General features: G+C 52.2%; 4 protein-coding genes across 4 annotated transcripts; all 4 read left to right on the top strand.

Annotated features, from left to right (window-relative positions):
* Positions 1–474: 474 nt before the first annotated feature.
* Positions 475–3,761, top strand: BDV59DRAFT_38797 (putative meiosis specific protein Hop1). Its single transcript, XM_073696308.1, has 10 exons — positions 475–882; positions 943–965; positions 1,024–1,240; positions 1,289–1,568; positions 1,621–1,786; positions 1,833–2,112; positions 2,169–2,420; positions 2,465–2,693; positions 2,743–2,936; positions 2,983–3,761. The coding sequence occupies exons 1-10, from the start codon at positions 679–681 to the stop codon at positions 3,361–3,363; spliced, it is 2,226 nt and encodes a 741-aa protein (XP_073547451.1). The 5' UTR covers positions 475–678; the 3' UTR covers positions 3,364–3,761.
* A 2,084-nt stretch (positions 3,762–5,845) lies between these two features.
* On the top strand, positions 5,846–8,887 carry BDV59DRAFT_179555 (uncharacterized protein). The gene has a single exon (XM_073689920.1). The coding sequence runs from the start codon at positions 6,420–6,422 to the stop codon at positions 8,652–8,654; it is 2,235 nt and encodes a 744-aa protein (XP_073547452.1). The 5' UTR covers positions 5,846–6,419; the 3' UTR covers positions 8,655–8,887.
* Positions 8,888–9,227: 340 nt separating this feature from the next.
* On the top strand, positions 9,228–11,375 carry BDV59DRAFT_179556 (putative UDP-galactose transporter). Its single transcript, XM_073689921.1, has 4 exons — positions 9,228–9,663; positions 9,726–9,755; positions 9,823–10,797; positions 10,852–11,375. The coding sequence occupies exons 1-4, from the start codon at positions 9,595–9,597 to the stop codon at positions 11,152–11,154; spliced, it is 1,377 nt and encodes a 458-aa protein (XP_073547453.1). The 5' UTR covers positions 9,228–9,594; the 3' UTR covers positions 11,155–11,375.
* A 200-nt stretch (positions 11,376–11,575) lies between these two features.
* On the top strand, positions 11,576–16,392 carry BDV59DRAFT_202439 (putative DEAD/DEAH box DNA helicase (Mer3); the record flags this gene model as incomplete). The annotated part of the gene is made up of 11 exons (XM_073694032.1): positions 11,576–11,798; positions 11,844–11,948; positions 12,015–13,017; positions 13,076–13,257; positions 13,312–14,000; positions 14,064–14,639; positions 14,687–14,841; positions 14,892–14,989; positions 15,039–15,245; positions 15,295–15,490; positions 15,543–16,392. The coding sequence occupies 11 exons, from the start codon at positions 11,576–11,578 to the stop codon at positions 16,390–16,392; spliced, it is 4,284 nt and encodes a 1,427-aa protein (XP_073547454.1).
* Between the last annotated feature and the right edge of the window lie 119 nt (positions 16,393–16,511).

Consider the following 16,511-nt stretch of genomic DNA (forward strand, 5'->3'; position numbering starts at 1 on the left):
TGTTTCGAACCGATGCCATCGCTCCCAAGGACCATTTGTAACCCGTCGCTTTACCATCCAGTATTGATAGCCTCGCCGTCGGCTCAACATTCTCCTCGTCCATATCGGTCTTGGATTTCTGTCTGATGGTGGCCCCGATCCGAGATAGCCGTCCGCTTCTATATTTAGGTAGGGGCCGCACCGTCTACCGTTGCCCCGCTGTAAGATAGCTTCCGAGTGTACGTCGTACAGACTGAGCTCTGTTCGTGTTGGTAACGATCCCGAGGACATCAATATGTATGCTGGGAGAAGGGGTGTTCGGAATGTTGGCGAGTCCCGTAAGGTTCAGACCAGGAATATAGGTATCTAACCTGGTAGGTACCTCCCTAGGTAGTGTAAGGCCCTTGGAGAAATATCATATCAATCTCATACATTGAAATCAATCTGGATGTAGATTGGAGCGTCTACTGCTCAACTCAGCGGAACACGTTGGAAGCTTAATCGGGAACAGCTCGAGCCTCCCGTGACCGCACCCTTTCCTCACTTGCGACTCGACTGTCGTCAATCTGACTAAACCATCCAGATCTCAACCAGTCTGATGCCTGGCAGCCATCCTGGTCGCGACAAATCCTCTCTCATTATCTGTTCCTCATCCTATTCCTATCTTACCGATTCCCGACGTCTAGATATTCATGCGGCATGGTCCGGATCAAGTTTACCGGGCCGGCGGCGGTCCAACTGCACTCGATGCAGGCCCAGCAGATCGCACCGAAGAATGCACCTTCAGTCAGGGCGAAACCTCGGACTGAGCTTCAACGGCCTACCAGACTAGCCAGTCAAGAGAGCGTGTCGCTGAAGCAGCAACTGAGTTTGGAGATGGTCCAAATCATGTTACATGTATCGGTTCGTTCCCTTCTCTTCCTGATAACACTAAGGCTGCAAGTCACCAACACAGGTTCTTAGTTCGGAACCTTGTTCTATCTTCGGTAGGCAGATGGTTCTCCCCTCCGCTCGTTGCGCAGACTCCCTTATGAGAGACCATAGGGAGTTCCTACCGTTACCTTGCTTCGATGATCGGGATTTAAAGGAAGCCCAAAGAGGACGCAAACTTTCATATCGTGACTTTATCAACAAGCAATTCCATGCTACAGGCTTGAAGAGAAACCCGGAGGCCTCGTTCGGCAGTGGAAGAAGGGGTCAACCTCTGAAGATTATCGTTCGTGGTGTCGACCCAAAGGCGGACATGATCCTAGATGCCCTGGTATGTTGTGTATTTCAACCTATTGATTCTCTCGATTAACACAAGAAGGAAACTGGCATATTTGACGCCCTGCGCAGGAAGGTGCTCGACGCTATCCAATTGACTATCCTGGTCGACAAGGATGTCCCGGAGAATGTCCTTGAGTCGTACACATTTTCGTTCAAGTATACGGGAGCCGCCGGGGACATGGACACCCACTTGGAGAGCATGACGATAGATCCTGTTGGGTGTACTGCAGACATGAAAACCGCGCAAACCGCCAGAGTCGGATTGGAAACGATCGTCCGACGGCTGATCACGCTCAGCGCGTTCCTTCCTGTTCTCCCAAGTGAGCGCTCTTCTGTAGACACGCTAACAATACTTCGTTAATACGCCGTTAGACAAACGGAATCTCGGAATCCACTTGTTTTACACGGAAGACTGTCCGCCTGACTATCAGCCTCCAGGGTTTTCTGCGGCGAATAATGAGACTATCAAGTATCCGCTCGATGATAACTGGAAAAAAGAGACCCAGTCATGCGGCATTATGGACAGCGGATGGCATACGTACGTCTCTCCGTGTCGCTGATGATCTTGCACTGACGTGCCGCAGTGTTGGGCTTAAGGTGACCTCGCTCAAATGGACTGGTCCAGAGCTTGAGGGATCAGAGGCTCCACCCAAGATTCCTGCTCAACTGGAATATCATGACACAGTGAGGAGAGCAGATGATATTGGGTTTTCCGATGGTATTCAGACATTACACTGTGCTGAACCTAGGTATAGCACCGTGACCGCCGGTGGTGTTCCATTGAATCGCAACAAGCCAGCCGAAAGTTTTGAAGTAACGAGTCAAGACTTGCGGGACTTGGAGAAACTGAAGAACATACTTGCAGTATGATATCTCCCTCAAATATGGAAATAGTTCATGCAGGCGACTAACAGGACCAGCCCGAAAGCGTTAATAGCGACTTGGTCCCTACGCAGCCCCTTACACAGCCGATGAACAACGACATGACCCTGAAGGATCTTCATATCGAGGGCCTAAAAGCGGGAGAAAGATATATTCTCGAAGAGAGCAAAGCGGCTGAGATTAGAGAGCGTCTTTGTTCGCAAAATATGATGACCCCAGATATGGCCGGATTCCAAAGCTCGAGTGCCATAAATTGCCAGTGTGGATGGAATGGGCCAGAAGCGGCTATGGTAAGCTACTAATTGTTTGAGCCAATTGATGCTAATCAGTTTAGATCGAATGCGCCTTCTGCTACACTCGCCAGCATCTTTTATGCTACGGATTCAAAAATGCAACTGATCCCAAGTTACCCAATGTTCATGCCTGTTACCAGTGCCTGCTCGAGCCGAATGAACCGCGCCTTCTCTCGGAAATGCACACTTTGGCGCTCCTGAGAAGAGCTTTGAAGATAATAGTGAATGAAGGGTACCCAATGAAGACGGCATTGTTTACACAGAAGCTCCGTGAGTCCCTCCGTTTCACACTGTGCCGGAAGGGTTCTGACAATGCTAGATTGCAACGGACAAACTACAGTGCAAATCACGGATCTCTTGAAAAAACGAAATTTTATACAACCGACACCGGGATATAAAGCTAAGGGATTTGTGCGCAAGGGACTGCCTAAATTTGGGCTTGTCTCGTCCGGCGACGTCTATTCGAGAATGGACAGGGAGATCTTTGAGCCTATGCTCAATATATACCATCATGTAAGTTATCCACTCTGAACCGTTTGCATCTGCTGAACATGAAAAGTACACACGACAAGCCTCAGGTTCCGCTCCTGAACGATCGAAGCTGGGCATCGGCTACGAACATGGTTCTTGGGGAAGACCAAATGAGAAGGTCGAGGACTCGCAAACCCTGACCGATTACGGACTACAGACACCCGTGGACTTGGAGAGCCGCAAGAGGAAGAAACCTCTAAGAGATACTGCGACGGAAAGCCGCCAGCTCAATGACCTCAATAGGAGCTTGGAGGGAAGTCCTGCCGTGGGAAGTAGAGCGTCGAACGAGTGGACGCCGACTCCCGCAGACGTTGACCAAAGCGACAACAAAAGGCGCAAGATCAGCAATTACCCTGATCCGATCGATGTTGGCGCCGAGACGACGGATAATGAAAGCATGTGTGTTTGACGAATGCAGGGTACTCGACGCTGCGTATCCTCGATATCAGCCAGAAAGGAACCCAACCGTGCCAGAAAACACAGGCTATATCTCTTATTGAAGTATGACGGCCCTTTTGGCGTTCTTACCGAAAAGCCAGGAATGGGAATTAAAATCAAGGGTCGAAGGTAGGAACACGAGAGGTTTCGCAATTCTTTTAATCAACATGGATTATGGGTGTTTCAAGTTGTTGCAGACATCGCATTAGTCTCGTGATGACACGGTAACCATGGACCTGATCACATGAGCCATGCACATTAGCTGTGGTTGCTGCTTTGTTTCATTTTCGCGGAGTAATTGCAGACGGTGTTATCGGTCAATAAGCAGGGAGCATAGCTACTCGTACAGGGTAGTTGTATCAATAGTCTCAAATGCAGAGCAATAAGCATAAAAACAGCGCCATTATTTTCATGCGCCAGCGGATCTTAGCTACAGTGGCCCCTATGGGAAGAAAAGGAATATAGGATTGGGATGTAACGCAAGATGATAAATAAAACCAACCATGATTTAGTCGAGCCTCGCTAGTCCGTTCAGCCGTCAAGTCGACAAGCTTGACAGGGGTTGGAATTTGGAATCAGCCAGCTAAGAAGATGATCGACCGGCGATATCATGACCTGCATGTGATGGTGTGATGTCGACGCACGAGGAGTCAGGCCCCGGGGGTTTTCACCTGAAACTGGCGACAGGACAACGACGTGATTTCTCCCAGCGGTGACATGGAACACTTGGCTCTTGAAACGACGACGCTATTCGACAGGAGAGATCGATGACATCCTGCTTGGTTCCGAGGACAAGAGGGTCCATCTTGTCTCTCAATTGGGAAAAGGGGCAGTGGAGAGAAGGAGGTTCCAAATCGCTGGGAATAGATCTCGCTTGTGGGTATGGGTTCGAGATCCTTATATCCCCTGATGGGTTGGAAGATTCTTGGACTGACGGCATACCTCGTATATTCTGATTACAACTTACTTGGGCGGCTAGATTTTGCCCGAACTGTCCTGACTGGGGGAAGCTGTGTACGGAGTATGTGCGGTTGACAGGCTGTGGGATGATGCTCGGTGGATGTCACGATGTCAAAGTTCGGGCGAGTACTCAACCTGAAACACTAATTTGTCATGTTCCACTCGATCTTCGATATTGGGAGTTTCGAGCCTCCCGTCTGCAAACGAACCCCATATCCACTGGTGGCATGATTGGTGATTTCGGGGATGATCTACGTCGATATGATGGATCCTGTGCGATTTGGATCTCAGCTGGAGAACCAAGTGGATAACCAGCGGGAGGTCAAGGACAGTGGCAGGCCTTGCGGGACAAGAACCGGTGTGCTGCCGTGCTTTGACCCCCCTGAGCATTTCTGTTCCAGCTTCTGTCGGGGGCGAGCAGCCCTGCCGCCCGCCCTGTCAGAAACGTAGGCTGCAGTCGGGATGCGGATCCCCGTGGATTAGGAAGGCCAGGAAACAAAGTTTCCCGCCCCTTGCGAGAGACTATTCCAGGAAACTTCCATGGAAAAGATTCCAGTAGACCTGTCGACTATTGACGACGATCGAGGGATGTCTTGCAGAAAAGCCACGATAATGCGGACGTTGCAAGGCCACATGGCGAGCCCATTGGGCTGGTGTGGTTAAATAGCTCCTGCCATCGTCTCTGGGGAGGGCAATAGTCGGGGATGACAGCCCCCATCGGACAGCCGCTTCGGCTCAATTGGGAAGAGTTGCCCTCCCAGCCGGATGGATGAGGACTTGAGGAGCGGGAAGAGATCAGCATGGGGAGGGGACGTCATTGGAAGAGGGCGTAAGACGGCTGAAGGTCAAACGAGGAGTTCCATAGTTCTTTGGCGTTAGCTCGGGATCGAACCAAGCGATCGAGTGAGGTCAGAACCGTGGAGAATGGATGATGAGTTAGCGGAGCCCATGCGTCTATGATATTCTATGGTATCCTTCCCACTCGTCCTTCGACGCGAAAGAGAGAGAGAGAGCGAACAATTGGATACATTCCAACGATCCAAAGAGGAAGGTCGCGTGGTTGGGGGCACGTGGTGGATAGAACTATTGACTCTATTGATTTCAAATTCTAGATACGCCCTTCATCTGGATAGGATTTGCCCCTGAGGGCTTCTGGAGAAGAAAATCCTTCTTCAGCCACTAAGCCAGGTTCCACCCACTAGTCCAACCAGAACCTTTCAGGAACCGCTCTTCGATCTCTGGAACCAAGGATTGTGCCTGTCGATGATTACTGCATATCGTATGGCTCCTCACGAACACACGTATTGCATTGCGACAAGTTGTTCACCCTGCAAAGGTCGGAGTAATATTCGGAACATTCAGAATCAGACTGGACAGGATGGAGCAGCCAAGTGATGCCCATCTTGGGTCAGCTCCACTGGACGATCTTTTCGCACATTGGTAGAGGAGAAGATAATTTAATTATTATTATTATTATTATTTCGTCACAGCGCCCGGATTATTGTATTATTTTTAATAATTAATTCCATTAGAAAAGAATCCAATTAAAATCCTCTTCCCCAGCAGTTCTGTTCATCTCGCTGTTAATCTCCCCCCAATGGCCTCGCACGGGCGGCCTCTTTAGTCTCCGATCCCTTCCTGATCCACCTGCTTGTCCCGTACTCCGTACATCATTAAAAACCACTCCTTTCCTCCTCCCACCCTTTTGATCCTTTCCCTCTTGACCTTCGTTCGACTGTTGGCCCATCCTCTCTTCAATCGCTGCTCTGTTGGCTTCTTCCCGCCTCCACGCCAGGGTCATATCATAAACGTCAAGCCACCGATCTTGCATTCTCTCCCTTGCGTCTCATTTTAACCTGGTGGAGGTCGGGATCTAAACGATAGCCACACGCCTCACCGAATTTAGTGTGGGGTTAAGGCCGCGAAGCCATCCGAGACCTTTTGAAACTGACACTTGAGGACCATCGCAATCCTTTCTCCTTCACCCGTCCGTCATTGTTCGATCTCTCCCTCGACCACTTCCCTCATAGTCGGAGACTCCCTCGTCCCGGTCTCCCAATCTTCCTTATGCCCCAACAGTCTTTGGACATACCCCTCCGGACTTCCAGTGTCAACGCCCTCTCCCACGGAATGCTGGCCTCCATGGGTAGTCGCGAGGATCTCAAACGCGATAACAAGGCCTCCAAGGCCCAACGGATCCTGGGGACAGCCGACCTCAACATTCCATCGGAGCATTCAGAACGGGACGAGAAGAAGCGAACGAGACGGCCCAGCTTTATGAGGAACCCGGAGACCAGGTCTCAGAAGTCTGCTGCTTCCCAAAAATCCGCAGGCTTCGTCGCATTCCCAGCCGTCACTCAAGAAACAACCCTCCCGCAACCACATCTCCGGGTCCGAGCGTCGTCACCCCTCCTGGGGCAGGAATACCGATCCCAAGATGCCCCTCCGCTTCCCAAAAAGATCCACCATTCTGGGTCATCGTCGGCCTTGTTTTCCTACTTCAACCCCCGTGACTCGACCATTGAGCCCACGTCGGCCTCCCCCGCCAGTGAGAAGACCCCAGAGACGACCAACAACACGGAGCCGCGCTTCCACCTGAAACAACCCAAAGGGCCGATGAAGGAGTCTAAGCGGAAAATGCGCCCCCCGCGGATCGACCTTTCTCTCTTGTTCCCTAAACCGCGAACAAGTGGTCCTCCCCTGCTCTCCCCCCAGCGCATGGTGGATTCACCGTCGTCGGCATCCGTTTTCTCTGAACAATCGACTGGAAAACCAAAGAATGATCTCCATGTCACCGGCAAGAGACTCACTAAAACGTCTCCGACCCCGAAGGCATCGGCCCGCGTAGGGCCCGCTCACTCGCCCGTCGCCGAGGTCGATGAATCCCCAGCATCGCCTCAAATGGGTAACCCTGACTGGGTGGATCCGTCCCTCGTCCGGACGGTTCGGACCAGCGAGATGGACATGGCCCTGGATAAGTACAGTTTTATCCAGAAACAATCCCAGTCGGAGCGTCGTCCGTCAGCCACCTCAAGCCAACGTCATCGAAGTCGGGACCGCATTCAAGATGCCGACGCGAGATCGACGGATTCATTGAGGAAAGTTTCCTCCAACAGTTCTGTCGGTGGCTGGAGCAAGGAGACCTATCTTTCGCCCACGAGTGCCTGGCCGACGCACAGCCGTAGGTCGCATTCACCGAATACCCGGACGGCCGATCGGCAAGTCTCCTCGAGCAAAAGACCCGTGTCCAAGAAGAGTAGCAAGAGCACCATCAAGAACGTGGATCTGAATGTGTCGAGTGTCCTCTGTCTTTCGTCGTCCGAAGACGAGGACGATGAGGAGGAACCTCTGAAAGATCGGCCGGAGGAGCGTAAGAATTGGAGGGACAGTGTTACGACATTTGGCGATTTCGAGGCCGAGATCTGCACGGCTTCTGCCGCCCAAGCCACGAAGGGGGCCATTCGACGTGTTGAGAGACCAATGTCGACCAGCACTCGTGGCTCTCAGCTTACGGCCCGACAGTCCGTTCAGAGAAAGCCTTCGATGTCCTCGGGAGGAAAGTCCTCCTTGGCTTCGAGAAAGGCTGCTTCCCGACGATCCAGCGGTGTTCCTGCTATCCTGGAGCCGGAGTTTCTCCACGGCGACCCGATCTTCAGCCAGCTGCGAAGCCCGACTCTGTCTCAGAAGGAAATCAACCGGAGAAGTCGAATCATGACTGTGACGCGGCAGGAGGAGACTCTTTTGGAAGCAATGAGACAGCGCCATGGAAAGATTACTCCTAGCATTTTCCACTACAACGGCACGGAAGAGCCCGATCGAAGGTCCATGATCTCGGGCCCTTCCCGGGACTCTTTCTATGGGTCGGATACGTCGTTCCTGCGATTAAGCCCCGGATTGCCTCCGAATGCAGCAAAGCTAGAGCAAGGTGCAACTCACACTGAAAAAGACGGTACCACCTCTAAGGGCACGGCTTCTGATACAGAACAGACAACCAGTAACTCGATGGCGTCTCCCCGGGCCAGCCTAGTATACTCGGAAAGCCTGCCGTCGCCGGCGACCAGTGCAGCGTCGCCGATGACCCCGACTCTTCCCATCCATCGTTTCTCGTCGGTCTCACAGAAGCCCGCTCCGAACCATCCACCCCCTCCAGTCCCCGATGTGCAACGGCGACACTCGAGGCGACGCACTGATAGCAGTGAGGCGATCGTGCTGGGCGAGACGGAACAGCCCACGGAGAAGAACGAGTTCCCGATCTGGGCGCTCGGCTGGAACGAAAACACGAACCTGACCGCCGTGCATTGAACCGGCCATTAATTGATGAAGGGTCGAGCATTCATTCATACCGATATTTTCCTTGTCTATATTATTCCCTCTATCTTTTGCTTTGTGACATGTTATAATGTCTTGTTCAGCGAACGAGCGGTCTATCTCTTACGCATATTTCCTATACCTGTACTTGAGCACTTTGGTTTTGGCGGCTTGCATTTAGATGCCTTATCTTTTGGGCAGCGTGTACAATAATAGAAGAATACTAGTCTTTCTTGGCTTGCTTAGGCTTTTCATTGGCGGTCTACGGAGTACTCCTCTCTCTTGGCCCTTTTTAGCGCCCCCTTACTCCGTACATGGGCACTGAGACGTACAGGGAATGACTTCACCTGGTCGCAACCGAGAGATAACAGATTGGAACGGACCAGACGATTACTCATGATGACTGCAGGTGGTACAGGCCAGTTTGGCCTTGGAATAGAAACTTCGGTGGTCGCTTGTTTGGTGGGAAATGCAGGGCGGTGACGTCAAAGCAAAGAATGGGCTCACCGCCCCTCGTCAGCCAAACAAAAGGCAACCCCGGATATTTTAAGCCTTTGCCCGTTTCATGTCGACGCTTACGCGCTGAACATCCACTTATGCCCAACCCCTGTCGCCTCCTGACCTGTTCTTCTCCCGCCACATTGCATCTTGGGAACTCTCTCTTCTCAATCCATCCTCAATTCTCTCCTGTCGTCCGGTCCACTCCTTTTCGTAACACTCGTGCGCCAGTTCGCTGGCAGCCGTCGGACGTGTGCGACATCTCCCTCTCTCCACAGCTCCACACAAATCGCATGAAACAGCCTCGGTAGTTTATTTTTTTCGCCGTGTCTGTCACGTTCCCTTCCCACTGGATTCTTGAAGGGAAGCGAGCCTCTCGACCTCTTGATATCACCGTATCAAGAAGTGGAAACACTGGAAGGATAGCGACGCCACCATGGGGGAGAGCTCCAAGCGTCAGACCTCCGGACTCGGAGCGTTCCTGAAGAACTCATCATGGGTGTTGGTAAGAGGCTGCGCGGTGAATTTATGCAGTATTCATGGCTGAACTAATGCCTGTCGCTACAGTTAACGGTACAATATACTGCCTATGTCTTGGTACGCTATTCGTTCAGCCTGAAGGAAAGAGCCATGGGCCAGTAACTAATCAATGACTATCTCACAGTTCCTGCATTATTCCAGGACTATGCCCCCCACGAATGGCAAACGATATCTCACCTCTACCGCTGTTTTCTTCAATGAAGTCGTGAAACTTTCGATTTCTTTGACCATCGCCTTATACGAAGTCTCGCAATCTGCCCCTCCAACCGTCCCGGCCACCTCCCTTCTCGGCTCCTTGACCGCCACTGTGTTCTCGGGGGATAGCTGGAAGCTTGCGATCCCCGCTTGTCTTTACACCCTAGCGAACTCCCTCCAATACGTTGCCCTCTCCAACATGCAGGCAGCGGCCTTCCAGGTCACCTATCAGCTGAAACTGATCGTTGCATCCGTTTTTGGCGTCTTGTTGTTGAAGACATCGATTCCACTGCGCAAGTGGGGCTTGATGCTACTGGTTCTGGTGGGTGTCGCGATTGTCCAATTGCCCATCAGCAATTCGGAGGATATCTCGCTGCAGGATGAGACCATGCACCATGCCTTCCCTCGGTCCCTGGAGGAGTGGAAGGCGGCGAAACTCAACCAGCGAAATCTCCACAAGCGATCGGCCACGTACGAAGGCATCGAAGAAGACATCATGACTGCGTATCCGCGGATGAACCTCCTGGTCGGCCTTCTTGCTTCGGTTGGCGCATGTATCGCGTCGGGCCTCGCGGGAGTGTACTTCGAGAAGGTTCTCAAAGACAGCGCAAAGTCTACTTCCCTCTGGGTCCGGAACGTGCAATTATCCATCTACTCCATCTTCCCGGCCCTCTTTATTGGCGTGGTTTTCTTGGATGGCGAGAAGGTTGCCGCCAATGGCTTCTTCGACGGATATAACTGGGCCGTCTGGGCCACGGTCATTCTCCAGGCTATCGGCGGCATTGCCGCATCCTTCTGCATCGGTTATGCCCAGCACGATGCAAAGAACGTCGCCACAGCCACCAGCATCATCCTCACCACGTTGGGGAGTATGTGGCTATTTGGGTTTGAGCCAACGGTCAATGTACGTTATGCCGTGAACCACTGCATTTTCTGAATTGATATTAACCAGTTCTAGTTCCTTGTTGGCACTTTCGCAGTCATTGCAGGAACCTATCTCTGCGAGGACTCCAGCGTAGCATCTGGCAAACGCCAGACCCCCCGCCCGCCCCCAATCCGTGTTGATCGGTACGAAAAAGATTCCAAGAGCGACGATACGTCACCAGCGTCTGCTACCGCTGGCGCCAATGACTTTTCGATAAAACTCCCCACCACGCCTTTCCTTTCCGATGCTGGCTTGTCTTCGTCCCGGCCGACGTCGCCGGGACACGCTCGCGTCAGCTCTGCTCGGAGCGGCAGCGGCGGCTACTTCGAGAAATAGCGACGAGTCGTTTCCTTGGGATTGACGCAGATACGAAGCTGCGTCGGCGTGTGAATATTATGTTTTTAGTCTCTATGATGTCACCTGGGAAGTAAATAAGCATGACTAGCGAAGCGATTTGACTCTTTTGCTCATTTGGTTTTAACATTCAGATTTGTACTATTACGTGTTCTATTTAGGTGTTGAGTTCCTAAATTCTATATTCTCCTTGTGCCTGAAAGACAGTGATCCGTCTCAAAATGTTTAGTCTCTTCCAGTTGGAGGAATCGTCGAGTCTGATATTCCCAAAGAGGATCACCACGTGCTCTACTGCAACGTGACTCGTTGGTTCCTCTCAGTTCTCTCAACTGCGGCGAGTCCATCGTTCCGGTATGACAATACAGTGTGCGAAAAGAGATTGCCTTGTATATTGATCCCCGTCATGGGCAGAACGTCTCTGCACCCCTTCGCCATGCGTCGGCCTAACTCTCCGTCCCGGCGCAGGGCAGATACCCCCTCATCGTCCAGCAGGTCTGCCGCCGGTAGTCGAATTGACGAGAGACTCATCGAAGGAGCACGGACATCTCGCTTTTTCAGTCGACGTGACATACCCGAGTCTGATGTTCCATTTGCTCCCGAGCCAGACTTGCAACTAGATGCCTTCGGTATGTGACCTCAATTAACATTCATTGCAACTGACTCCCTCCAAGATCTTGAGCTGCTTGCCCAGTCAGAGCGCCCGGAAGATAACCGCAATGTTCTATCCTACGGGACATTGAGCCGGAGCATTCCTCAGGACCCGCGAGGCTTCTACGGTATGGTTCAGTGTATAGGCTGATTCCTCAGGCTTCTTTGTGATGTCGAAATTGACCGGACTCTAGCTTCAGGTATCAATGAAACGCCCCCAACATCTCCGGTATACAAGTCGCCTCTTGATCTACAGTCGTCTTCTAGCCCTCTGGCCAGGTTTCAAGCCGTAAGGAACGCACCCCTGCGGCGTCATCGTGTCGAAAAACAAAGACTGCCGGAAACACCCACAGACCAGGTCCCCGAGTCAGAAAAACCGTCTCTCTCTGGCTCGGAAGAATCAAAAAGACCCTACCAACACTGTCCCACTCCATTCCAGAACATACCGATGTCGATTCGGGGCATCGTCCTGGTGTCTACACACGAACTCCCAGACAATTACCGCTCCTTATTCCACTTCCCCGTCTTCAATGCAGTCCAGTCTAAATGCTTCCAGGCAATCTACAAAAGCGATGACAACGTCGTCCTCGCCGCACCCACGGGAAGCGGCAAGACTGCGATCATGGAGCTGGCGATATGCCGCTTGCTCCACCACCTGAAAGACGAACGGTTCAAGGTCATCTACCAGGCTCCGACCAAGTCCCTGTGCTCGGAGCGCTTCCGCGACTGGAACGGAAAGTTCAGCACCCTCGGCCTGCGGTGCGCCGAGCTGACCGGCGACACGGATCAGTCGCAGTTGCGCAGCGTGCAAAACAGCCAGATCATCATCACCACCCCGGAGAAGTGGGACAGCATGACCCGCAAATGGAAGGACCATGCACGGCTGATGCAGCTCGTCCGGCTCTTTCTCATCGATGAGGTCCACATCCTGAAAGAAGCCCGCGGCGCGACCCTGGAAGCCGTCGTGTCGCGCATGAAGTCCATCGGCTCGAACGTCCGCTTCGTCGCGCTCAGCGCGACCATCTCGAACTCGGAAGATATCGCGACCTGGCTGGGCCGTACCGTGACAAACCAGCATGTCCCGGCGCATCGGGAGCATTTTGGCGAGGAGTTCCGCCCTGTGAAGCTGCAGAAGTTCGTGCACGGGTATCAGTCGTATGGGAATGACTTTGCCTTCGACAAGATGTGCACTTCGAAGTGAGTATGCTTTCTGTACATATGCTTGAGATCTGAAGGTTTGCTCATACGGGCGTAGGCTCTCCGATATCATCGCCGCACGCGGTTCCAAGAAGCCGATCATGATTTTCTGTTGCACGAGGAATTCCTCTGTCGCCACGGCCAAAGAACTTGCTCGCTTGTGGTCTATGTCAAATGCCCCCGCGAGGCTATGGAAGGGCCCAAATACGCTGGTGGAACCGCACAGCGCAGATCTTAAGCGTTAGTTTTAGGGAAGCCGGACGGTAGGTTGACTATATCGGCTAACATATGCAGTGACTATGGCCTCCGGCGTCGCATTCCACCATGCAGGGCTCGATCCTGGCGACCGACATCTCGTCGAAACCGCCTTCCTACAGGGCCAAACCAGCATTATATGCTGCACATCAACCCTCGCCGTGGGCGTGAACCTTCCGTGTCACCTGGTCATAATAAAGGGTACAGCAGGTTGGCAGGATGGCGGGTGCAAAGAGTATTCCGATCTAGAGGTCATGCAGATGCTTGGACGTGCCGGCCGGCCCCAATTCGATGACAGCGCTATCGCCGTGATTATGACACGAAAGGAACGCGTGGGCTATTATGAACGGCTCGTTTCCGGCTCCGAGAGTCTCGAGAGCTGTCTGCATCTCAACTTGATCGACCACTTGAACGCGGAAATCGGCCTAGGCAACATCACCGACGTCGAGTCCGCCATCAGATGGCTCGCGGGCACCTTTTTGTTCGTGAGACTGAGACGGAATCCGACCCACTACCAGCTGAAGGAGGGGGCAAACCGGGATGATGAGGACGAGATGCTGCGGCAGATATGCGGGAAGGACATTAAACTTCTGCAAGAGCCCGGGCTCGTCTCGGAGGGTCGACTCCACTCGACGCAGTTTGGCGACGCCATGGCGCGGTATTACGTCCGGTTTGAGACAATGAAGAACTTCCTCAAGCTGAAGCGCCAGGCATCCATGTCTGAAATTGTACGTGATGGCCATATTTCTCAGGTCTCAGGATGGGTGAAGCACACTGACACGTTTCTTTAGTTTTCTGCGATATGCCAGGCTGAGGAGTTCCGCGAGGTACGGCTCAAGGCCGGAGAGAAATCCCTGTACAAGGAGCTCAATCGCGGCAATGGCATCCGGTTTCCACTGAAAGTCGACATTGCACTCTCTTCGCACAAGATCTCGCTCCTCCTTCAGTCGGAGCTCGGAGGCGTCGACTTCCCCGACGGCGAGCAGTTCCAGAAACATAAGTTCGCCGTCCAGCAGGACAAGGGCTTCGCGTTCTCGCACGTGAACCGACTCATCCGCTGTATCATCGACTGCCAAATCTGCGTTGAAGACGCGGTCTCCGTGCGAAACTCTCTGGAGCTGGCGCGGAGCTTTGCCGCGAAGGTGTGGGATAGTTCACCGCTACAGATGAAGCAGATTGAGCAGATCGGGGTCGTTGCGGTTCGGAAACTGGCGGCGGCGGGGATTACAAGTATTGAGAGCCTTGAGAGCAGAGAGCCTCACGAAATCGACATGATTTTGAGCAAGAATCCGCCGTTTGGCGTGAAACTGCTGGCGCGGCTGGCTGATTTCCCCAAGCTGCGCATATCGTTGAAGATTATGGGGAAGGTATGTTGATCGGATGTTTAAATGTGTGTCTGGCTAATGACCAGCAGGATATCAAGCCAGGACAGCCGATAAAGATCTGTTTTAAGGCGGAGATCGCGTTCATGAACGAGAAATGTCCGTCGTATTTTCAGAGACGTCCGGTTTATGTTTGTTTCCTGGCGGAAACGTCCGACGGCCGCATGGTCGATTTTCGACGTATCAGGTAGGTAACATGTGCTTTCGAATTTTTCGGGGCTCACTGACAGAGATCAGTGGAAGCAAACTTCAAAATGGCCATGAGGTTCTTCTGAGCGCAGAAATGAAAACCAACGACCAGCATATTATATGCCACGTGATGTGCGATGATATTGGTATGGCCTGCTGTCCCAGTTCAGACAACAGTTTTTCTGACCTCCCCAGCTGGGACCTTGAGGTCTGCCGAAATCAAGCCCGACTTACCAATCCTCTTATTTCCGTCTGTTACAGAACCAGCAGAAAGCCGACACCTCCAGAAGCAGGCGGGACACCCAGAGAGCGACCATTCTTCCCAGGTGAAGTCAGGCATCTGTCGGAGGATAGATAGTTTCAACACGGATGACTTGCTTTTTGATGACTTTTTCGATATAGGTAAGCCTGACGGAGAATGTCATGTGGACACACAGTGACATCTAGATAGAGAAAGCCACCGACTGGACTGTTTCGGAGAGGTGCAAGAAGGTCCAGTCCGGGCAGAAAGCGCGAAGTGTAGTTGAAGTTCCGCCTGAGGGATCAGAGCAGAACAAGGTAGACAATAGTCTCGAAGTACCTGGAGAAGGAACTCGCCTTGACAATGGCCGATGGGCTTGCAATCACAAATGCAAGGACAAGACAACGTAAGGATGTTCATGTTCCGTCATGATCGTGTCTAACTGCCTGTAGATGCAGGCATCTTTGTTGTCGTGAAGGGCTAGATAAACCGCCCAGAGTGAGCAAAAAGCAACTAGGAGGGACCAAGGATGTTGGGGAACGGAACCAACCGACTATATCGGCCAGCATGGGGAAAAAGGACCGACAGATAGATGAGCTTCATGAAACCAGCGGTAAGAATGGTAGTTGGAAAGAAAAATTATCCGAGGGGGAGCAGACGTCAAAAGGGATTGGGAAAGGTGACGGCAGCAGGCCAGAGTTCGTCTATGATCTGGATAATCCCGACAAATCAGCCAAAGGTTCCAGTGACTATGGAGACGACAGTTTCAGCGACTTCCCTTCGCCTTCAGCCCTGCTCTTGGGTACACAGTTGGTACCCCAAGGCCCGGATCAACCAAAGGACCGCGTCTCAGATACTCTGAAAGAGCTGTTCGATCTGACCGATGAGTCTACTGCATATACGTGGAATATCGGATGTACCACATTTACTGACAGAGATGTTGTCAATTCATCAAAGACAGAAACACGGACAACGAACGACATCCTGGCAGAACATACTCCTGAAGGCGCCAACAACAGTGCGATCGCCCAGAACGTTGATTCGCAAAGTGATATATGGATAGTCGATTCGCCACCTACACCTACATCACTTGGGCAAAAGCGGAAGCTTCCAACAGTGCATGGGAACGTGGAATTCCATAATTCCGGAGAGAAGAAACATAAAGTTGAGCAGAAGGAGAACGAGTGCAACTCAGTCTTCGAACCTCACCCCTTCCTGCAGCTGTCTCCAGCTCCGATACCAAAGGATTGGGAGGACATTGACCCCGCTTTGCTGAATGAATTTAAAGATATCGTTGATTTCTTCTAGAGTCTGGGGATTTGTTTCATTTGGGTGGGGGTAGTGCATGGGTTGTACCTCAGACTCTGTTTCTTTATGCTGCGAATGTTACAATGAAGATTGTCCAGTATTCCTATTTGACTTTTCAT

Source organism: Aspergillus ambiguus (genome assembly GCF_047715705.1).
Source record: "Aspergillus ambiguus strain CBS 117.58 unplaced genomic scaffold BDV59scaffold_18, whole genome shotgun sequence".
NCBI lineage: Eukaryota > Fungi > Ascomycota > Eurotiomycetes > Eurotiales > Aspergillaceae > Aspergillus > Aspergillus ambiguus.

Excerpts from the sequence above, each read along its gene's own strand:
- BDV59DRAFT_38797 (XM_073696308.1), top strand. The coding sequence starts at position 679 with ATGGTCCGGATCAAGTTTACCGGGCCGGCGGCGGTCCAACTGCACTCG. Across the intron at positions 966-1,023 it reads GGAACCTTGTTCTATCTTCG|GGAGTTCCTACCGTTACCTT; the intron begins GTAGGCAGATGG and ends GAGAGACCATAG. Across the intron at positions 1,787-1,832 it reads ATGGACAGCGGATGGCATAC|TGTTGGGCTTAAGGTGACCT; the intron begins GTACGTCTCTCC and ends GACGTGCCGCAG.
- BDV59DRAFT_179555 (XM_073689920.1), top strand. The coding sequence starts at position 6,420 with ATGCCCCAACAGTCTTTGGACATACCCCTCCGGACTTCCAGTGTCAAC.
- BDV59DRAFT_179556 (XM_073689921.1), top strand. The coding sequence starts at position 9,595 with ATGGGGGAGAGCTCCAAGCGTCAGACCTCCGGACTCGGAGCGTTCCTG. Across the intron at positions 9,664-9,725 it reads AGAACTCATCATGGGTGTTG|TTAACGGTACAATATACTGC; the intron begins GTAAGAGGCTGC and ends CTGTCGCTACAG. Across the intron at positions 9,756-9,822 it reads AATATACTGCCTATGTCTTG|TTCCTGCATTATTCCAGGAC; the intron begins GTACGCTATTCG and ends ACTATCTCACAG.